This window comes from Emys orbicularis, chromosome 17 (assembly GCF_028017835.1).
Source record: "Emys orbicularis isolate rEmyOrb1 chromosome 17, rEmyOrb1.hap1, whole genome shotgun sequence".
Taxonomy (NCBI): Eukaryota; Metazoa; Chordata; order Testudines; family Emydidae; genus Emys; species Emys orbicularis.
The window spans coordinates 684782-709299 of record NC_088699.1 but is presented as its reverse complement, the minus strand read 5'-3'; the positions used below and the strand labels follow the sequence as shown (position 1 = coordinate 709299).

Here is a 24518-nt window from a genome sequence, read left to right as displayed (position 1 = left end):
GGGCAAAGTTTCGCTAACATTGTTGTGTCAACTAGAGAAATGTTAAGTGAAATTGTTTTGCAACCTTAGTTAGTGCACATACCTGCAACTGTTGTGGGGCTCCTGCACTTTACATCACTTCAGCCAACTTGCAATAAGATTTGTCAGCTGTTCACTGATATGGTATTGTCACCCATTTGCTGCACTTTATCTATTATTACATATCAACACTGACAATCAAGCCTGCTATCCCCAGGCTAGCATGATCAGCATCAACTTGGTTCTGTCCTAGCAAATTTTCTTCAGAGTCTTAGGGGGCCAAAAGAAACTTACAAAGGCATATAGGAGAGATCTTTCCTCTAATTCAAAAGAATGGCATTCAATACACAATGCAGGTCCCTGTCTGTTCTTGAGCATGACCTCACATTTGCCAGTTGTGAGAAATAAACCTACGGCCAGAGTTGATCCCACATGACAAATAACTGACGTGCCACTAAAGGTTTTATTAGCCACTAATGGTGGCCTGTACTTTCCCAATGGGATCAACTATAGTGCTTTTTAGCACAGTTAGGTGAAAAGTGAATAGGGTCTTAACATTGAACCTGTCCCACAAACGGTCTCCCGACAGAGGTTAATGACCCTCTCTCCATCTGTCCAGTTAAAAAGAATCTGCACAGAAAGCCAAGAGGTGTCAAAGCATGTACCATTACAGGCATTATGCCCATTTCATTATTTCCAGGACCCAGGCATAAGAAGAAACGACATGTCATGCCAAAATAAGTTGGGACAAATTAAACAGAAAGAACTGGTTTTATCAATCCTGCTGCAGGTTCTCTTACCTTCAAATCTGTTGCCTGGATGCAGCTCTGCCTGACACAGACTGCTAAAGAGAATTACGACATTTTGTTCTCTGATAGAGGAGAGACTGATTTTCAGAATGTGCTTCTGTGAATAACTGCTATAAAAAAAACAACAACTTTACTCTGTTTTCAGTTTCCTCCGGAACCCATCCATCTTTGGACTGAAGAGGCCTGAAAACCCTTGAAAGGGAGATCAAAAGCCTTTGCATGGGCCATGAAGAACAAATCCAAATTCCTAACTCAAACGGGTCTTCATAAAAGCCATGGCCAAAGCAAAGGAGCCGGATACAGTTTGGTCCCTCATATGATGCACCCAGCATATGCCCTGACACCACCTCCTAACCTACTCCAAGAAGGATTCACTAACTTTCTTCCCCGTTCTCCCCCCAGAATGAGTATGGCCCAGGAGGCAGCCCTTATCCACAAAGAAGTTAAAAGGTTCATGAGCACTCAGTAATTGGGCACATTCAGAGTCTGGTATGCAGAGGAATAGGCCTTGTGCCCCATTATATGCAGTTTTGATTCTGTTGAGGATAAATCAAACCTGGATTACCTGAATTACCAAAATTCTGGTAAGAGATCAAACCCTTCTTTGGAAACTTGTACAAAGGGTATAAAAGTCACCAGCCCCCAAACTTCCTTTAGTTCCTAACTCCAAGCACATCCTTTGAATCTCAAATGCAGAGGTGGAGGGGAGAGGGACGAGAAAGACACGCATTTCTTTAGGCTCTCCAAAACCTTAAAAACTATTAATACTGCTTAGACAACCGGCCACCTAGTGGTAAGTTTCTGTAAATTTACAAATATAAATGTGTCTTACCAAGAGAAATACAAAGATTTAACGACCTAGCAACCCGACAATCAGATTAAGCAATTCTGGTCCGGGTGAAAAACCTGATCTTTATAGCTGATACAAACAGTCTGGGCTCAGGGAAAAACAGAGGATTTATTTCCTTCAACGTGGCTAAAAGAACTGAGAAATGTACATGGGTGAACCCAAGTTGGCATAACCAGAATCCCTCATCCCCTGGGGCTCTAATCCTATCAGATTTTCCTAAGAACTTCTAGTTAGGCAAGGGGGGCATGGAGGAGATGACTATATGTCCTGTTGAAGCTGTTCCACTTGGGTTAAATATCTGAAGAATCATTGGGCCAGAGAGAATTATTCTACTGCCTGGTGGTTAGGGAGAGTCAGAGACCCAGGATCTAGTCCCCCCCACTCCAAGGACTCTATACAAAGTGGAACAGCTTCAAAAGGAGAGAATGAGGGCAAGTCCCACATCAGAATATCCCACAGCTCAGTGGCTGGGAGAAATTACTTATTCCCTAACAACAGGTTACGGCAGACAAAATCTAGACTGCTCCCCAAACTAACGAAAAAATCCCTTTAGACAGTCAATGAATTCTGCAAATTCAAAAGGTACAAATCTATTACATTAACAGCAAATGTGAATGGTTCAGCTGCAGCCCTACTAGAGTTGCGAGGGTTCAGAAAAAGAAATTACACCTCCCCCCCACCCCCCATGGAAAAGTTGGAAATCTTGGGGGGAAATTGCAAAGCAATTTATGAAATATTCTCTCAGAATTAACAATGAAAAAATTAGGGTAATGTTTAAAATAATGTTATTGCTGTCCTTCAAAGTGCTTTCTATTAACAACTGAAGTATTTAAAATTAATAAAATGTTTCTCGAGACAAGTTTCTTCTGGGGTCCCCCCCCCATTATTGTGTCAAGTCAAGTCTTATTATATTATTTCTGAACCCAAAAGATAGAACTTTCATTTTAGTTTACAATATTGAGGATTTCTATTGTCAATATTTTGTATTTTTCCCCAATGTCAACAGCAACAAAAATACACCTAAGTACCTCAGTGTGCAGCTGCAGCTCCATCCCTAATACTAGGTATATTTGTCATTATGAAATAAGTATAAATTTAGTTTTGATTCAAACAAACATACAAATCAGCACTTATGTGCTAAGTAAATTATACATAATTCATTTCTAATTCTTAAAGAAGAAAACGAAAAAAATATTAGTTTTGATAAGTAACTACTGCAGACACACCTCTACCCCGATATAACATGAATTCGGCTATAACGCGGTAAAGCAGCGCTCCGCCCGGGGAGGGGGGGGGGGCTGCGCACTCCAGTGGATCAAAGCAGGTTCGATATAATGCGGTTTCACCTGTAACGCGGTAAGTTTTTGGGGCTCCCGAGGACAGTGTTAGAGAGGTAGAGGTGTCTATTTTAAACAAAATTTCCATTTTTTTCCTGGAAAAAAGATAAAATAATGGTTTTTTCCGTGCCTTCAAACTTTCCAGAAATTGTGCACCCTAGGCTCTACAATCAATTAGGTTTGTCATGACTGATAAACGTTTAACAGGTACGCATATCATACGAGCATATACCACAATCTTCCACAACACAACTTTTTTCAAGCACAGAGTTCCTGTGTTCTGACTACCTTAAATTCCCTCTCTGAAGTTTGCCAGCCTCCTCTTTCCGAAGAAACACCAAGGTTGGTTCAACATGGAAGTGTGGGTGCTACTTTAGAAGTGGCTCGATTCCAATGTAATGAGAGCTGCATATGTAGTTTGCAATGCACTTCGGGAATTTGAATGATGAATGGCATATTAATGTAAAATTATTTAATGAGACTAATATATCTGCAAACAAGCAAAAGGTTTTTAATATAGGACATTTTTTTGATTCCTTACCTTTTTTTATTATGCATAAAGAGGCCTGAAAGGTTTACTTCAGCTTGTATTTCATTTTAGAAATTACCAAGCCTGATCTACTCTTGTTTTGCAGGAGAACCTACTAGATGTCTTGTATTATTAGATCTAACTTTAAATGGAGTGCAGGGATATGAGGGAGATGGAGATGGTCCTTTAACAAAGCATCTGTTCTCCAAAATGACAGTCACTAAAGTGAAAAAGGTATTAGAAGAGCAAACAAATCGTAACAACAAGTTCTGTCTCTTAACTGATCAATTTTCACTATCTGCGCTCTTCTGATATAATTTCACTAGTTCTCCACTCATCATATAATCTACAAAGTTTCACAGGAACTAAATGTCAAATGTAAAGAACAAGCAGAAATTAATTAAAAAAAAAAAGTTAAGTTGAAGTGACAGTATTCCCTATATTAGATTGACCATCACGATCTGTTATAAAAAGAATTCTTGCATCTTTAAAATAAAAGGCCTCCATGGTTTGCAGCAGCATTTTGAAATTTGGCAGGGTACTCCTGGGGTGAAGTGGTTCCTTTTTCTGACCTCATGAAAATCTGTTCTAATTTAGCAGAGTTAGTGTTTAAAATTGTCAATGCCCATCTCCATTTCAAACAGCACAGCTTGCTTATGGCTTCCTGACAAAAGCCTATTCACTATTCCATCACTATTATGCATGCATTATCCCAATTTCCAACTTAAGCAGTCCATACACAGGAGACTCTCTGGATGGGACAGACACCACCTCACCCTTCGACCTCTGGGAAGAGACACTGAAGGGAACCAGGATACCATGATTTCCAAATGGAGGGGGGAGGGTCAAACATACAGACCATAAGCCAGATCGGGCACACAGGACATATCCAGTCTGTGTACAATCTCAGCTTTCATATTAAAAAACCCTTTTAGTCCTATGGCTAGAGAAGTTACCTTCCAAATATGAAACAAGCATAAACAATGCAGTGATATCTGCCTGAGTCTGCAGACGGCTTGAAACAATGACAGAAGGGCAACCTAACCCCTCCCCCACTAATCTTATTGGAATGTCAGCTCTAGAACCCAATGATGAAAATACAGTGTCACCATTAAGTATTGACTTGCTGATCATTTTAGCAGATGGAAATAGGAGGTGGGAGGGAAGCCCATTGGGTTGGAATTAGAAGTTGCTGCAGAGAGAACAGAAGACTCAAAGATAGGGAAGGCTGAGCAAAACAGATAAAGGAGGGTGGGTAAGGAAGAGAAACAAAGGCCCAAAATAGTGATGGCCAAAAGGGGAGCAGAATTTTCCTCACTGAAGCATAGATATGAGAGCTGGAAATAATAAATATTTAGTTTTTCATTTACTACACAAAGATCTCTGCAAATCTCTGACAACGGGCATCCCTTGTGCAATGTGAGTAGACAATCCTGAATTTAAACTGTAGCCTATGGATAATAAACATTTAGCCCTCGCCTCTGCATGAGTTTAACACCCCTGATCTAGGCTCACTAATGGTGTTAATTCTGTGTCCTTAATCTTTAAAATTGGGCAGCACAGCATGGGGAGGAGGAGACCAGCCTCCTGTGGAGAAAGAAGTGGTTCAGGACTATTTAGAAAAGCTAGACGAGCACAAGTCCATGGGGCCGGATGCGCTACATCCAAGGGTGCTAAAGGAGCTGGTGGATGTGAGCCATTGGCTATTATCTTTGAAAACTCATGGCGATCCAGGGAGGTCCTGGATGACTGGAAAAAGACTAGCCCGTCTTTAAAAAAGGGAAGAACGACGATCTGGGGAACTACAGGCCAGTTAGCCTCACCTCAGTCCCTGGAAAAATCATGGAGCAGGTCCTCAAGGAATCAATTCTGAAGCACTTAGAGGAGAGGAAAGTGATCACGAACAGCCAGCCAAGGGCAAGTCACGCCTGACTAACCTAATTGCCTTCTATGACGAGATAACTGGCTCTGCGGATGAGGGGAAAGCAGTGGACGTGTTATTCCTTGACTTTAGCAAAGCTTTTGATACGGTCTCCCATAGTATTCTTGCCAGCAAGTTAAAGAAGTATGGGTTGGATGAATGGACTATAAGGTGGCTAGAAAGCTGGCTAGATCATCGGGCTCAACGGGTAGTGATCAATGGCTCCATGTCTAGTTGGCAGCCGGTATCAAGCGGAGTGCCCCAAGGGTCGGTCCTGGGGCTGGTTTTGTTCAATATCGTCATTAATGATCTGGAGGATGGTGTGGACTGCACCCTCAGCAAGTTTGCAGATGCCACTAAACTGGGAGGAGTGGTAGATACGCTGGAGTTTAGGGATAGCATACAGAGGGACCTAGACAAATTAGAGGATTGGGCCAATAGAAATCTGATGAGGTTCAACAAGGACAAGTGCAGAGTCCTGCTCTTAGGACGGAAGAATCCCATGCATTGCTACAGACTAGGGACCGAATGGCTAGGCAGCAGTTCTGCAGAAAAGGACCTAGGGGTTACAGTGGATGAAAGGCTGGATATGAGTCAATAGTGTGCCCTTGTTGCCAAGGTGGCGAACGGCATTTTGGGCTGTATAAGTAGGGGCACTGCCAGCAGATCGAGGGACATGATCATTCCCCTCTATTCGACATTGGTGAGGACTCATCTGGAGTACTGTGTCCAGTTTTGGGCCCCACACTACAAGAAGGATGTGGAAAAAATGGAAAGAGTCCAGAGGAGGGCAACAAAAATGATTAGGGGGCTGGAGCACATGACTTATGAGAAGAGGCTGAGGGAACTGGGATTGTTTAGTCCCCAGAAGAGAAGAATGAGGGGGGATTTCATAGCTGCTTTCAACTACCTAAAAGGGGGTTCCAAAGAGGATGGATCTAGACTGTTCTCAGTGGTACCAGAGGACAAAACAAGGAGTAATGGTCTCAAGTTGCAGTGGGGGAGGTTTAGGTTGGATATTAGGACAAACTTTTTCACTAGGAGGGTGGTGAAGGACTGGAATGGTTACCTAGGGAGGTGGTGGAATCTTCTTCCTGAGAGGTTTTTAAGGTCAGGCTTGACAAAGCCCTGGCTGGGATGATTTAGTTGGGGATTGGTCCTGCTTTGAGCAGGGGGTTAGACTAGATGACCTCCTGAAGTCCCTTCCAACCCTGATATTCTATGATTCTATGAAAATAGAGCAAAGCCTTAACAGGCTCTACATGTGGGAATAGAACCCAGATCCAAATCTCAGTCACATACATAATAAACTTGATGAGGGACAGTATGGGTATTTTTTTTATGGCTATACTGTCTGTAAAACGGAACTATAATTCTGCATATGTAACCTGCTGTTTCAATGCACTGTGTCCTTTTCCAATGGCTGGGCCACATATCTTCTCTGATAGCTAACTTATTTAGTCCTTTAGCTGTGGTATAGGTCTGTGCTGTAGTGTTGAGTATTTACAGCTCAACAAATCCTGCTGCTGGTGCATGATGGGAATTGGGGCTGTTAAAGTTACAAAAGCAAGTTCTGTTAGGTGCCATTTTTCTTTAAAGTATAGGAAGTTGAATACAAAATTACATTAAGTACTCAAAACTTAGGAAATACTAGAATTAAGTCTGTCTATACAATCATAATTCTGCCCCGATGTGTGTATTGATAATACATTCTTTTAATGAGATGATCAAATATTGTTTCCATGGGATCCCTTCTTCACTCAGGCAACTGAATGGACAGCACTCGGAATTAATCAGTGCTGTGTAGCGACTGCAGCTGTTGTCTGTAAAGATCCCTTCTCACTTGTTCTAAATGTAGGGGATTGCAGGAAGAACAAGTTAGCAACAGCCACCTGGGTGAATTTGGTTCTATCCCTACTTCTGCCAGACTTCCTATATGATAATGGACAAGACACCTCAATATAAAGTTTGCATATTCACTACTGATTATGAAAGCAATGAAAACGCAATATGCCCAGCTCTGGCAGTAAGACTGAAGAAGTGTCCACAGGGGTATCAGGTAGGGGGTGGTCCTGCCTCCTAACCCCACCCCTCTGCTGATTCACTATATGGTCCTGGACAAGTTACTGTGCCTTTCCATCAGAGTTTCCCAATCCACAAAACAGATAAAATTTACCTACATACATTTCAAGTGTTTTGTAATAATGAGTTAATGTCTGTATGGTGCTTTGTATATATGAAGTCCTGTGAAGATGCTAACTATTCTGAAAAATAAGGTCCTAGGTGTCCCAACTTGGGAAATAATTAGCAAGGAATGCAAAATTAGTATAGACTTCAAGTTATGGCCTTAAGTCTCCCTGTGTCTCAAGTTCCAGTCTGTTAAATGGGAATACTCACTCTGCTATCCCGCAAAGGAGTTGAGAAGAAATATTCACTAATGTTTGTGAGGCTCAGATTTGTAAGGACCACAGAATAGCCATGAATAAATAAATAATTGTATTTTCACTGTAGCATTTGGATGCTGTGAATAAGGTATGGGCTAACTACTGAACAAGGATTCAAGGAAATACTGAAGAGCTGCCTTATTCCCTGAGCACCATCCATCTTGTACAGAGAATGAGGCAATGATCCTGTGGAAAAAACACAGTATGTGATCACGTAATTAAACAATTTTATCATAATGCATATGCAGAAGGGGGCAGATTTAAGCTTGCACAGGCAACTGTAAAGCTGGCATTTCCTAAGATTAGAGTACTTGACTGTGCAAACTAAACATGCTTCCAGAGTAGACTCTAACTTTACATGCAAATAGATTTTTAAGGCCAGACTGGACCATTATTTTCATCTAGTCAGAGTTCCTGCATAACAAAGGCTGTAGAATCTGGGTAAGCTACAGCATATTTCTTAAAAAGACATTTTGATTTAAAGATTTAAAGTGATAGCAAATCAAATAAATTTAAAATTTATTTATTTAACCCTCCACACATTGTTCCTTTCATTAATTCCCTTCACTGTTACAAGATTTGCACCTAATTTCTAGTCTGAATTAGTCTAGTTTCAAGCTCCTGGATCTTATTATTATGCCTTTGTTTGCTAGATTAAAGAGCGCGCGCTATCAGAAATCTTTTCCACATGTAGGTACTTACAGACCAAGATCGAGTTACCTCTTAACCCAAAAAGGGCATTAGCCCATTTTACACAGAAAACACTGAAATTGCCATACCAGGGCTGAAGCCCGGGGCCCTGAACCCTGCCACCTTGGGCTGAAATTGAAACCTGAGCAACTTAGCTTTGCAGGGCCCCCTATGGTGTGGGGTCTTGGGCACCAGCCCTGCTTGCTACCCCCTAATGCCAGCTCTAGCTTTTTATATGCAGAAAAAAGTTGTTGTGACACAGGTGGGCTGTGGAGTTTTTAATAACGTCAGGGGGGTCCCAGAAAGAAAAAGGGTAAGAACCCCTGATCTAGCCATCTCGGAAAAGGGAATTAGGGAACAAGTAAAGTTGCCTAATTAGGGAAGAAGGAAAATTATTTTTCTGACCTCCCTTAAATAGGAATTAAGAACATAACATAAGAATGGCCATACTGGGTCAGACCAAAGGTCCATCTAGCCCAGTATCATGTCTTCCGACAGTGGCCAATACCAGGTGCCCCAGAGGGAATGAACGGAACAGGTAATCATCAGCACTGATCCACACACGCCACTGTCACCCATTCCCAGCTTTGGCAAACAGAGGCTAGGGACACCATCCCTGCCCATCCTGGCTAATAGTCATTGATGGACCTATACTCCTGTGAACTTACCTAGTTCTTTTTTTGAACTCTGTTCTAGTCTTGGCCTTCACAACATCCTCTCGCAAAGAGTTCCACAGCTTGACTGTGTTCTGCAAAGACTTGTTAAACCTGCTGCCTATTAATTTCATTTGGTGACCCTCTAATTCATGTGTTACAAGGAGTAAATAACACTTCCTTATTGACTTTCTCCACAGCAATCATGATTTTATAAACCTCTATCATATCCCACCTTAGTCATCTCTTTTCCAAGCTGAAAAGTCAGTCTTATTAATCTGTCTTCATATGGCAGCCGTTCCATACCTCTAATAATTTTTGTTGCCCTTTTCTGTACCTTTTCCAATTCCAATATAGCTTCTTTGAGATGGGGCAGCCACATCTGCACTTAGTATTCAAGATGTGGGCATACCATGGATTTATATAGAGGCAATATGAGATTTTCTGTCTTATCTATCCCTTTCTGAATTATTCCCAACATTCTGTTAGCTTTTTTGATTGATGCTGCACTTTGAGTAGATGTTTTCAGAGAACTCTCCACAATAACTCAAAGATCTCTTTCTTGAGTGGTAACAGCTAATTTAGACTCCATCATTTTATATGTATAGTTGGGATTATGTTTTCCAATGTGCATTACTTTGCATTTATCAACATTGATTTTCATCTACCATTTTGATGCCCAGTCACCTAGTTTTGTGAGATCCTTATGTAACTCTTCGCAGTCTGCTTGGGACTTAACTATCTTGAGTAGCTTTGTATCATCTGCCAATTTTGCCACCTCACTGTTTGCCCCTTTTTGCAGATCATTTATGAATATGTTGAATAGGACTGGTCCCAGTACAGACTCCTAGGAGACAGCACTATTTACTTCTCTCCATTATGAAAACTGACCATTTATTCCTACCCTTTGTTTCCTATCTTTTAACCCGTTACCAATCCATGAGAGAACCTTCCCTCCTATCCCATGACAGCTTACTTTCTTAAGAGCCTTTGGTGAGGGACCTTGTCAAAGGCTTTCTGAAAATCTAAGTACACTATATCCACTGGATCCCCCTTGTCCACATTCCTGTTGACTCCCTCAAACAATTCTAGTAGATGGGGTGATTCTGCTTTACAAAAAAATCATGCTGACTCGCCCCCAAGAAATTATGTTCATCTGTGTGTCTGATCATTCTGTTCTGATTGAATGTTTTTAAATGGACAACCTACCCTAAATTCTCAGTTATTGAGGGACAATCTTCACTCCTTGATATATTTTGCTTTCCACAACCAACGCTCCGTATAAACTTTTCATGAGTGATGTACTCAAATACTTGGATGCTAGTATCTAAACTGTATTGTTAATTTTATTCACCTAAATTTGGGTTATTGCTGATTATGCACTACATGTATCTTATGACTTTTAAAACAAGCTTTGTATTTGTGGATAATCTAAGCACTATACTCAGATGTACACTCTTTTCTTACCGTGTACTATATAATTTTTTAACATTAGTTTTAACCAGTTTTCCCGGTACTCAAGTCAGGCTTACTAGCCTATAATTGCCAGGATCATTTCTGGAGCCCTTTTTAAAAATTTGGTATCACATTAGCTATCCTCTAGTCATTTGGTACAGAAGCTGATTTAAATAATAGGTTACAAACCAGTTAGTAGTTCTGCAATTTCACATCTGAGTGCCTTCAGAACTCTTGGGTGAACACCATCTGGTCCTGCTGACTTATTACTGTTTTATTTATCAGTTTGTTTCAAAACCTCCTCTAATGACATCTCAATCTAGGACAGTTCCTCAGATTTGTCACCTAAAGGGATGGCTCAGGTTTAGGAATCTCCCTCACATCCTCAGCCGTGAAGACTGATGCAAAGAATTCATTTAGTTTCTCCGCCCTGGCCTTATTATCCTTGAGTGCTCCTTTATCATTTCCACTGTCCAGTGTCCCCACTGGTTGTTTAGAAAGCTTCCTGCTTCTAATGTACTCAACAAAAATTTTTGCTCTTACTTTTTGAGTCTTTGCTGGCTTATACAGTAATGCATGAGAGTTTATATTGCTTTTTTTTTTTTTAATTCTTGCTATTATATCTCTGTATCATGTTCTTACCCATATACTCCATTCATTTTTGAATCCTAAGGTCTTTGCTTCAGTGATATTCTTAAATATTTATTTTCTTCACCTTGATTGTGGCTAAGTCAGCCAGATCTCATTTACCAGTTGTTTCCCAAACAATGTTTTGTATAAACAATGTCACTTCAAGTAGGTTATTCTTTACTTTGAGGCAACAGCTTTAACCAGTGAGAGCATCCAAGGTATGCAAGGATTGGCCCGCGTTGTGTTTTACTATTTACATTACAAGACGCATTATTTGGTAAGCAGTTTATAACACCAGGAGCCAGCATGGTTTAGTAGAAAGGGCACAAAACTTGGGAGTCAGGAAACCTGGGGTCTCTTCCCAACTTTGTACAAGATCACACAGTAGATCAGTGTCAAACCATTTCCAAATCCTTATGCCTCAGTTTTCCCATCTGTAAAACTGAAATGATACTTACATTTCAAGATCTATAAATAAAAAGTGCTATACAGAGATCTAAATATTTTACAAGTCATTGCATTTGTCTTCACAGCCTCATGACAAATCAAAAAGACTGTACTTATTCCATCATCTTTTTGCATTGTTGATATCACCACAATACTTGATATCGCAATGCAGGCGCATGCATTCCCCACATATGCAATGAATATGCCAAGGTAAGCACAGATACAAAAATGCATTTCTAACAATTATTTTAACCTGACATCGTCCCTTTAATTTATTTTACAAAGCCATTCCAACAAACTGCTTTGGACTCTACAAATGTTGCATTCTAGCAAAGCCTGATTAACAGAAAATCTCATTACCAGCCATATCACTGCATGATGCATAACCTTTCACCTCTTGAACTATCCAGTTTCTGCTTCCTTTTTCCTGAACAGACATTCATAGAGGCACAAAAAGTAGATGGTGAATCTTCTCACCAAAAGGCAAATCCTACAAATTAATATTCTAATCGTCAGGAGGGCTGGTTACTTTGCACTGCAGATGCCTATAGCAGAATTTGAAAAATTACCAGACACTAAGAGGAAAGATGTACCACCAGGGAAATGCCATGCAGAGATGCATACCTCAAAAAGCTACGGAGAAGGATGGAGACATACCTACCAGGGTGCTGTTCACAGACCCTGCTTGGGGCTCCAAATTGGGCCTGATCTACACAAGTTTTCCCAGCATAGCTAGATTGTTTAGGATCATGACAGAGAAAATGCCAGCAAAACCCCCAGTGTTGATGTAGTTATCAGCAAAGAGTGCTTTTGTCGATATATGCTACATCTACACTGTGATTTACCAATATAACAGGTAACCTAGTATTGTCAACTAGGCCTTATGTATCAGCCACTGTCTACAAGATAGCCAATATGTTTTAAACCCTTCTCTAGCTACTGGAAAGAAGAAATATTTTAATTCTGAATTACTCTAGCACAGTGGCTCTCAACCTTTCCAGATTACTATACCCCCTTCAGGATTCTGATCTGCCTTGAGTACTGCCAAGTTTCACCTCACTTACAAATGACTTGCTCACAAATTGAGACATCAAAATACAAAAGTGTCACAGCACACGACTACTGAAAAATTGCTTACATTCTCATTTTTACACATAACTATAAAATAAATATTTTATTTACATTTCACTGTATAGCATATAGAGCAGTATAAACAAATCAGTGTATGAAATATTAGTTTATATTGACTTTGCTAGTGCTTTTTATGTAGCCTGTTGTAAAACTAGGCAAATATCTATGAGTTGATCTAGCCCCTGGAAGACCTCTGTATACCCCCAAGGATACACAGAGCCCTGCTTGAGAACCACTGTTCTAGCACTCCCCCAGCCTCATGGCTATTCCAAAGGTAAGCATTTCCTTGATTTATCACTTCTTATGGCTCCATTTTGTGTCCTCCCCCACCCCCCCAATATATTCCTCCAGTGCTTGCATGTATTGCTAATGATAGTAGCTCCAGAGAGAACCTGACCTAGTTCTTGTCAGTTTTACTGCCTCCCCTTCTGAACAGAAGTAATGGTAGGAAAGATCCTGATCAATTTTTGTCTTGTCACTTGGGAAAGCTATGAGCAGCAACTAAGGCACCAGAGCGGACTGCCTACCGATCAGAAAGCCTGTATTCTACAGGTTTACACTACTTTCACATTCAGATTGTTTTTACTCAAGTGACAACTCTAATTTAGTTTTAAATGAGAGGCAAGGGTTTAAAGTAAGCATGACAAGCAGATTTTTCAAATCCTGCCAATAGCATATATTACCTAAGTGTAGATTCAGGAAGAATAGCCTTAGTGCTCAGAGATATTTAACACCTTACACATTTAAATCAGCACAGCCCATGAACATTAAAGAGAAAAAAAAACAAGGTTTAGGATTTTTTTTCTAAAATCCACCTTATGCTTAAAATTATTGGAAGACTAATAAGATTTACATTTACTTCAGGCAGGGAGAAGTACATTGATTTTTTTTTTACCCTCTCTATTCCCCCGGCATAGGCTATGGAGTTTATTAAATACAATCTAAAAAGACACATCGCCAAACTATGTTGGGCAAAAAAGGGCGAGGCACCTTCAAGAGCCAGGTCTGGGAAGGAGGGATGAAGGTAAAGAAGGACCCACCAAGGGCCAAGAACCCCGATCACAGAAAGGAGGGGGGGTCTGGACGTTGATTGCGACGAAGTGACCTGGCCCCCACTCCACAGGACTCAGCCACTCTGAACCAGCCCTTTTCGGCCCGCTGCCGGGCAGAGCTCGAGTAAGAGGAACCAACTCTGCCCGCCCTAGTGACGGCACAAGAAAGGACGCAGGGTCCCTTTGTCGGGCTCCATCGAGCCGGGGGGGGGGCCGCGGGTCCCCACCCCCCGACTCGCCCTTCCCAGCCACCATTTTATTCCCAGTTGTTGCCGCCGCCGCCCCCCGCCACAGACGAGCCGAGACACCACCCACCAGGACTAGGCCGCCCATCCACCCTAGTCCCCTACTCCTGGCCCCTTCAACCCCGCGGGGCAATCCCAGTCGCCATTTTGTTCGTGCCCCCCTCCGCCGCCTCTGCCCCCCTGCCCAGCCGCCGCCATTTTGTGGCCGCTCCCTCCCTTTTCCCCCGGCACTACCCGGCCCGCCCGTCCTCCCGGCTCTCACCATCATAGCGCTCAGCCTGCTCAGCTAGCTTAGCCTGGTACACAAGGTCCTCCCGATCGTCCATGTCCAAGAGACGGGGCGGCGGCGGGGACTACACGGGATGGATGGAGCCTGATGAGTCCGGGATGCTCAGCCGCTACCAGCTCACTGTTCTCCTGGCAAAGATGGCGGCGGTAGCGCCGCCTCCTGTTATATCCGGGTACTTCCGCCAGCGCACGCATGCGCATCGCGCGCCCCACCATGGCAACAGCGGCTCCCTGGCAACCGGCGGGAGGAGAGAGACTCAGGGGTGGGGTCCGACACGACGTCACGTCTCCTGCGGCTGCCAGGTCCCGGAAGCGTGCGGGAAGGGAACTGTGGCTGGGCTACGAGGGGTAGGGCCCTTGGCACTGTGATGGCGATGTGAGGGTGAGGGGCTGCTAGCACTCTTAGGATACAGCGATTGAGGATCCCCTGGAACTGATATACGGGGGAGAGGGTGATGAGGGGCCTCTGGTGTTCCTGGGAAATGAGGGAGAGAGGGGGCCCTGAGGTGTTAAATGGGAGTTTAGGGGCCCCTGCACTAGGATATAGGGGGTGAAGGGCCCTTGGCATTGATAATGGCGAGTAAGGGGGCCTCTGGCACTGCTGGGAAATGGGAGAGACAGGGGCCTGTGGCACCCAGATATACAGGGGGGCTGAAAGGCCCCTGGCACTGAGATATTGTGAGGGGTAAGGATTCCTTGGCAGTGGGTTGTGTGATTACATGATACATACCTGTAACTACAGTGACCACTGAGACTACTGATTTATGCCAACACACTCATTTTTACTGTTCCCTTGTCCCCTCACACCCATTGTGTGTTCATTCACCTGTTGCATTTTGTCATAGCCCTGGAGCTCTGTGGGGCGACAGGGAATGTCTGTCCGTGTTACTCATTTACAATTAGAGAGACACGGTGGGTGAAGTAATATATTTTAGTGGATCAATTTCTGTTGGTGGCTATGTCTACACTAGCACCTTTGTCAGTATAACTTATGTTGTAAGATAAGTTACACTGACAGAAACACCAGTGTGGATAGAGCTATGTCATCGGGAGGTGCTCTCCTGCTGAAATAGCTATTGGTGCTCATTGGAGGTGGTTTAATTATGTAGACAGGTGAGTTCTCTGCATCGGTACAGCTGTGCCGCTGTAAGCTCACTAATGTAGACGTGGCTGGTGAGAGAGACAAGTTTTCAAGCTTACCAGAGGCATAACTAGGCATTTTAGTGCCTGGGGCATGCAAGCATATTTGTGCCCCCTTCCAGGTTTTTTAATAATTTTTCCACCCCCTGTAGATTTGTGCCCTGAATGGCTGCCCAGCTTACCCTATCCTGGTTATGGCCCTGCAGCTTACATAGAGCGCTTCTTCAGGTCTGAGGAAAAAAACTCCAAGCATCGCTTCACAGCTAAATGCAAGGTGGAACAGATTGTTTTGCATAAGTAGTTAGCACATATTGTAAGGGACCGTTCAAAGAAAGCAGAGTAGTCTGTTAATACCTTTGGAGTCATAGGACAAATAAAAGGGGTTAGTGTGTTACAGATTGTTGTAATAATCCAGAGTCTCTGTTCAGTACATTATGTTTAGTATCTAGCAAAGTAATTAATTTAAGATCCCAAGTTCATCTTTTGAAAGTGTTTGGGTTTCTTTGAGGATGAAGACTGATAGGACTGCCCTCATAGTTGTGAAGAAAACCTTGAAAATGTGACCCAGGGGTCACATAAGGTTTCAGCCCTAGAATGCAAATAAAAAATTCCAAATTTATTATTTGTTTTTAATATAATGATTTTGGAGGGCCTGACTCATGATTTTTCAATGCTTGGTGTTGGCAATGCTAAGGTTTTGAGAAGGAAACTTATAGCACTGATCAATTTCAAGTAAACACAGCAGTCATTTTTTACTTTTTCATAGCCGTAACTTAAAAGACTTTCTCATGGACATCTCCCCTCTAATTTGTAATTAATATCCTTGTGGCAACTACAGCAATTGTTTCCATGAAGAATTAATATTAGAAAAGTATGTACAGTTTTGTTTTTATTAATAGATTATAAGGTCAAAAAGAGACCACTGTGATCAGCTAGTCTGACTTCCCATACAACAAAGGCAATAGGACTTCCTTGAATTAATCTCTGAATCACAGCATATCTTTTAGAATAACTTCCAATCTTGATTTAAAAATTTCCAGTGATGGAGATTCCACCACAAATGTTGCTAAATTGTTCTAATGATTAATTACTTTGTTACAAATTTGTGCCTAATTTCTAGACCAAATATACTTAACTCCAACTTTCAGTAATTGTTTTTTGTTATGCCTTTGTCTGCTAGATTGAAGAGCCCTCTATTATAAAATTTCTGTTCATTATATAGGTATTTATACATTGTATCACATCACCCCTTCACCTTCTCTTTTATAAGATAAAGGGTTGATCTCTTTTCGTTTTTCACTAGGAAGTATGTTTTCCAGTGCTTTAATCATTCTCATGGTTCTTCTCTGAATCCTCTCCAATTTGTCAACATCCTTCTTGAATTGTGGGCATGAGAATTAGACATGGTATTCAAGTCAACTACAGTAACTTCTCACTTAAAGACATCCTCGTTAACGTTTACGTTGCTGATCAATTAGAGAACATGCTCATTTAAAGTTGTGAAATGCTCCCTTCTAACGTCGCTTTGTCCACTGCATTCAGGAAGAGCAGCCCGTTGCAGCTAGCTGGTGGGGGCTTGGAACCAGGGTGGACCGGCAGCCACCCTATCAGCTCCCCGCTCCCCTAAGTTCCCTGTGCAGCAGCTGCCCAGCAGGCTAGCAATTGCAGATGTCCCTCCCCCCACTGCCATGTGCTGCTCCTGCCCTCTGCCTTGGAGCTGCTCCCCGAGACTCCTGCTTGCTGTGGGGGGGGAGAGGGGGGATGTCAGGGTGTCCCCCTGCACCCCACTTACCCCATCTTCCACAGAGCAGGGGGGACACAGGACAGGGCTCAGGACAGAGGGAGCTTGCTGGCAGCAGCAGCTGCTTCCTCAACAAGCTGATCTAATTAACAAGGCAGTGTACTTAAAGGGGAAATGCGCATCTCTCTCTCACACACACAGTGTGTGTCTCTGTCTGCAATGCTCGCTCCCCTCCCTCCATTCCTGCTGCCTTGTAGACTGTGAGAGTTAACCCTTGAGGGCTCAGCCAATTGCTAGTTCATCAGTGGTTTGAGCATTAGCCTGCTAAACCCAGGGTTGTGAGTTCAATCCTTGAGGGGGCCATTTAGGGATTTGGGGCAAAAATCTGTCTGGGGATTGGTCCTGCTTTGAGCAGAGGGTTGGACTAGATGATCTCCTGAGGTCCCTTCCAACCCTGAAATTCTATGATTCTATCATTTAGCAGTAAGGCATATCCCACCTTCTGACTCCTCCACCTCAACCAAGCTTCACAATCATCATCACTGTGTACTAGTATTAAATTGTTAGTTTAAAACTTATACTGTGTGTGTGTGTGTATATATATATATATATATATATATATATATATAATATAGTCTTTTGTCTGGTAAAAAATAATTCCCTGGAACCTAACCCCCTCATTTACATTAATTGTTATGGGGAAATTGGATTCACTTAACATGGTCGCATTTTTCAGGAACATAACTACAATGTTAAGTGAGGAGTTACTGTACGTTACAGAAATCTAAGTATATTACAGCAACACTATTACCTATATTAACCAAACTTGTAATCTTGTAAAAATATATATATTAAATTAGTCTGACTGGATCTATTTGCCATAATCCATTATTGATTGACCTAAATTATATGACGTTCCTTTAAGTCTTTATTAACCGAATTCCGTATCTGCTGCATCATTATTTCACCTGGAAGCAATGTCAGTCTGACAGGCCTATAATTACCCAAGCATTCTGTTTACCCTTTTAAAATATTGGCACAACATGAGCTTTCTTTCAGTCTTCTGGGACTTCCCCACCGCTCCCAGACTTACTGAAAATCAACATTAATGGTCCAGCAAACTCATCAGTCAGAACTTTTAAAACTGTTGGATACAAATTAGACCTGATGATTTTTAAATGTCTAGCTTTAGTAGCTGCTGTTTAACATCCTCCTGAGTTACTGTTGGAATGGAAAATGTTTCATTCTCATTATATGATATGGCTATATCATTTTTTTCCAACACACATAGAACAAATATTTATTGAACACTTCTGCCTTTTGTGCCTTATTGACCATTCTACCATTTTTCATCTAGTAATGGACCAATACTATTGTTAGGAGTCTTTCTGTTCTTAATATACTTTAAAATACTCCTTATTGTCTGTAACTCTGCTGGCTATTGCTTCCCTTATCAATTTTCTACAATTCCTATCTTCTAATTTATATTAATGACTATCAACTTTCCCTTTCTTCCATTTGTTTTAGAGAGGGTGTGCAGCTGTCACTTCCCTACTAAGCCAGGTTATTTTTTTAACCAATGCTGCCTTCTTTCTTGAGTATGGCTTTTGAGACATCTAGTAAAATATTAATAAATGATTTCCAATTCTAATTAAAATTTTTATTTTTAAATTCTCTCACCCAGCTGATTTGGATCATAATTGTTTTGAGCTTTTTGCAACTGGCCTTTCAAACTACTGTGTGTGTCTTTTATTTTTATTAATGGAGATATCCTATCTCCTAGAACTGGAAGGGACCTTGAAAGGTCATCGAGTCCAGCCCCCTGCCTTCACTAGCAGGACCAAGTACTGATTTTGCCCCAAATCCCTAAGTGGCCCCCTCAAGGATTGAACTCACAACCCTGGGTTTAGCAGGCCAATGCTCAAACCACTGAACTATCCCTCCCCCCTTTCACCAAATGAAATTAATAGTCAGCAGGTTTAAAACAAATGAAAGGAAGTATTTCTTCACACAACGCACAGTCAGCCTGTGGAACTCCTTGCCAGAGGATATTGTGAAGGCCAAGACCATAACAGGGTTAAAAAAAGAACTAGATACATTCATGGAGGATAGGTCCATCAATGGTTATTAGCCAGGATGGGCAGGAATGGTGTCCCTAGCCTCCGTTTGCCAGAAGCTGGGAATGAGCGACGGGGGATGGATCACTTGATGATTACTTGTTCTGTTCATTCCCTCTGGGGCACCTGGCACTGGCCGCTGTCGGAAGACAGGATACTGGGCTAGATGGACCATTGGTCTGACCCGGTAGGGCCATTCTTATGTGTATGTGTGTATATATATATATATATATAAAGCTACCACCAACTTTTCAAAATTCTTAGTCTGTTTTAGTACTGGCTGCATGAGACCCCCGTGGAATCCCCTATGGTCACTGAGCTTTTTTTTAGTACTTGTTAGTCGTTATAGATAGGTGATTAAGGAGCTAGTCATCCTGTTTCCACGTGTGATTTGGTGGTCTGTAACGGACACCAAGTAGTACCATATCTTGTGCTTTAATCTTTTAGTGATGCAGAAATAGGTATGCTCCCTATATGCTCATTGCATCATTCTTAAATAGGTTATAACCATTGATTTTTTATTTTGCATTCATACGGATCGTCCCATCATGCTGATGTATAGGCAAAGAATGCTGGGAGCAGAGAAATGTAGGCTGAACTTTTTGCTGAGGCTTCCACATATTTGGATATTTGCTGGCTCAGATGAGCTTGTGGTATGGACTAGCCTGGTTTTCTCCACTGCTAATGGAAAACAGTGGTAGGTGTGAGTAAGTAGCAGGCGACACTGACATTCCTGGTGAAGGAGTTGGAAGGAAGGCAGACTTCGCACACAGAATCCTTAGTCTGTCCTAATAGGAAAAGTCACCAGTTTTCAGTTACTGACCATCCAGTTAATTTGAAGTCCCCAGTCATTTGTGAAATACATTATCATACTCACAACCTATCTATTATGGAGAACAGTGAGCCTCTGTCATTATTATTAATTATTATTATTATTATTAGATGGAGGTAGAGAATCAGGAATGCAGTGCTGCTGCAGTCCAGCAGATGGAGGCAAAACTCAAGAGGAAGGGGAAAAAAATTAAACTCCCTTCTGTACCTCTTTCAGGAGTCTGATTTGTCCTGTGCACTCCCAAGTTTCACTTTGCTTAAAAATGACTTACTTACAAAATCAGACATAACAATACAAAAGTGTCACAGCACACTGTTAACTGAAAAATTGCTTTATTTTATCATTTTTGCCATATAATTATAAAATAAATAAATTGGAATAAAAATATTATGTTTACATTTCAGAGTATAGTGTATATAGAGCAGTATAAACAAGTCATTGTGTGACATTTTAGTTTGTACTGACTTTGCTAGTGCTTTTTATGTAGCCTGTTGTAAAACTAGGGAAATAGCTAGATGAGTCGACGTACCCCCTGGAAGACCTCTGCATACTCCCAGAGGTACGCGTACCCCTGGCTGAGAATCACTGCCCTAGGATATGCTTGCAACATTTTTAAACAAGGGGCTCTCTTAAAATATTCTACTGCAGTTGTTGATACACAAAACACTCCCTGGGTAAGATACTCTCCCATAAACAAACAAACCCTAGTTCCACTCTTCTCCTTCCCATATTGATCAATCTTTTCACCACTCTCCTCTCCAGTTCAGCCTGCTTGGTAGCTGCGTCTCACAGGCAGTAAATGCTCCTGCAGTTTGTAGTTATAGGGTTGGCATCAGATCCCTTAGGTGGTGGGCTGAGAGGGCCCTTTCAGCGATTTAAAGACCATAAAAGACCATTACAATCATCTGCCAGTCGTCATGCTATAGAATTTCAACCAATAAATCCTGCATCAAGCCCATAGCTTCTGGTTGACCTACAGTACACCTCTACCTTGATATAACGCTGTCCTCGGGAGCCAAAAAATCTTACCACGTTATAGGTGAAACCGCGTTATATCGAACTTGCTTTGATCCACCGGAGTGCGCAGCCCCCCCTCCCCCCCCGAGCACTGCTTTACCGCGTTATATCCGAATTCGTGTTATATCGGGTCGCGTTATATCGGGGTAAAGGTGTATATGTTTTAGAAAGACATCAAATTCTGGCTTAAGGATTTCAAGTGATATATGCTACTACATTCCTCATTAATTACTCTTTAAAAATTGTGTTTTATTTCCATTCTGAATTTGTCAATCTTCACCTTCAAGCCACTGGATCTTGTTATGCCTTTGTTTGCTAGATTAAAGAGCCCTGCCCTCTGCTATCAGAAATCGGCTCCCCATGTAAGTATTTAGTCTGTAATCAAGTTACCTCTTAACCTTTTTTGTAAGTTTAAATATATGGATCTTAAGTTTGTGTCTCACTTGGTTTTGTGGTTAAGATACTAGACTGGTATTTGAGATCTGGACTGTGTTTTTGGTTCTGCCTTAGGCTTCCTAGGTAACCTTAGACGAGTTAGTTTATGTGCCTCAGTTTCCCCCTTTGAAAAAAAGGGCTAATATTTCCCTAAATTCAGGAGCATTTTGAGAAGAGCCATTAATGCACACACATTTCTCAGTGAAGCTTGCATGCAAAATCTGTAATTACAATAGTGGGGTGGACTCCCTTCAACAATATGCATTTTACTTTAGCTAGATGCTAGAGCATCTAGAAACCAAGAGTATAGGTCACACTTATAGGATAAAGGACCGTATGTTGGAAACTATTGATTCAGAAAAGGACTTATAAACCAGCTGAACATAAGCTCTCAGTGTGACGTGGAAGCTAAGAGAACAAATACTGTTCTTAGATGTATAAGCAAGGGAATAAGAAGAAGAATCAGGAATGGCTTATTACTCCTGTATACAACATTAGTGATGCCATTCTTTGTGCACTTCTGGAAGCACCTGGTGGTGGGGTGGATGTATTTGTGGGGAGTATTTGGTATGTTCTCCACATACATTCCAGAGCAGTGGTGGGCAACCACCGCTGGCGGGCTGCGAGACAGTTTGTTTACATTGACCGTCTGCAAGCACGGCTGCCCGCAACTCCCAGTGGCCGTGGCTCACCATTCGCAGCCAATGGGAGCTGCGGGAAGCAGCGACCAGTGTAGCCTGCACCGCTTCCCACAGCTCCCATTGGCTGGGAACGGTGAACCACGGCCACTGGGAGCTGTGAGCGGCCGTGCCTGCGGACGGTCAATGTAAACAAACTGTCTCGTGGCCCGCCAGTAGATTACCCTGAGGGGCCGCAGGTTGCCCACCACTGCTCCAGAGGCACTGGTTGGAAAGCTCTCCATGCAGCAGTGGTGTGGTAATAAATGAGTATACTCAGAGGGTTGAAAATGTCAAACAACACTAGCCATAGGCATACTTGGGGGGGGGGGGGGGGGGAGTTTTCTGCCACCTCCCCTCAGATATAGCCAGTTTGTGCCCATGCCTCGTCACTCATAGACTTTAAGATCAGAAGGGACCATTATGATCATCTAGTCTGACCTCCCGCATGATGCAGGCCACAAAAGCTGACCCACCCACTCCTGGAATAATTCTCTCCCTTGACTCAGCTGTTGAAGTCCCCAAATCATGATTTAAAGACTTCAAGTCGCAGAGAATCCTCCAGCAAGCGACCCCTGCCCCATGCTGCGGAGGAAGGCGAAAAATCTCCAGGGCCTCTGCCAATCTACCCTGGAGGAAAATTCCTTCCCGACCCCAAATATGGCCATCAGCTGAACCCCGAGCATGCAGGCAAGATTCTCCAGCCAGACCCTCCGGAAAATGTTCTCTCTAGTCACACTGCTATATACAGGGCTAGACTAAGGATTCGAGGGGTAGGAAGATTAGTAAAATGATTCTTTGGTATACCCCCACAAACTAAACTGACTTGTTTTACATAAAGTGTGTATGGTGGTGGCAATGGGGAGTGTCTAGTTTCTGTCCTCCCACTCTCGTGCTGCAGGAACAGGCCACAGCTGTGCTTTGAATTGTTTCATTCTGTTTGCATCAATTTATACTTTTAAGGCTACCTTTGCTAAAAACACACCTTTTAAAAAATAAAATGAACACTAAGTCTTTCTTTATGGGACCCAAAGCCTAGATCTATTAACCAGATGGCCCCGCGGCCCATTAGTGATTATGATGGAATGGCCACATCTAACCCATGAGTATTCTCCAGAACAGTGGATGCCCACTATGAACTCTATGGCCACAGAATTTTCCACGGACTTAACTTGTAGATTTTAAAATTTAAAATTAAAACTGTGTGCAGATTCATGGTATCAGGATGATGCATTGTGTTCAGGAGCTCAGAGGTACAAGACTGCCCATTAATCTCCGAGGTTTTAACTGTCACACCTAAAAATAATTTAAATGTGAATATTGTAAAATTTGTTTAATTGATGATCATTCTAGTAGAAACATTCAGCTAAAATTTATCCCATAATCCGTCATTGTCCTTTACCCAGATTCCCCATACAACTTTATGATAGTTTTAAAAGTCTGAAGATGAAAGTGTGGGACCAAGGTAGAATTAAATTTAATATGCAAAAAAACAAGTACTACACTGTACTGCCTATATTTGTTTAATAATTTCTAAAAGTAAATTAAAGGGTCTGAATTTTCCTAGTGAACCTATTCAGATTGCCAAAATATTATTTATTTGCAAGACTGAGAATTATTGTTAGAATATTGTATCTAAGAATTGTAAACGTTTTTTATTATGGGGGAAATTTTGCATGCGATTTTAATTTCTGCATGGAAAATAAGCATTAATATTTTTCAGTAAGAGTTAAGACTACATTCAGGGTTTTTTAAATGAATAAATCACCTTTTTTTCCAGAGGCCTAAGTATTACTTTTCTTGTCAGTTAAGTTTACTAAAAGCTGACATTGTTTATCAACTTCTCCCAAATGTCATGTTTAATAGCCTCTTTGGGGTAAGGACATAATTAAGTAAACCATTACTGTAAAGACAATCATATTGTGCCCTTGTACATTTATATTTACACCATTAGAAAATAAATGAAAAACTTCCAAAGAAAAGCTGCTCCAAAATTATTCCAACCCAATTTTTTACTATATTTTTTATTTATTTCACATACTATGAACATATACATTACA

General features: G+C 41.8%; 1 protein-coding gene across 2 annotated transcripts in view; it reads right to left on the bottom strand.

The window, feature by feature from the left end:
- The window catches only part of LOC135891067 (14-3-3 protein epsilon), a 143960-nt gene that overhangs the window by 67165 nt on the left and 52277 nt on the right, over nt 1–24518 (bottom strand). The window contains exon 1 of one of the 2 annotated variants that reach the window (XM_065418555.1): nt 14474–14651. The exons of the other annotated variant lie outside the window; for it this stretch is intronic. Coding sequence (XP_065274627.1) covers nt 14474–14537 — 64 coding nt within the window. The 5' untranslated portion in view covers nt 14538–14651. Of the gene's footprint in view, nt 1–14473; nt 14652–24518 lie in introns of those variants that run through there. 2 annotated transcript variants of the gene reach the window in all.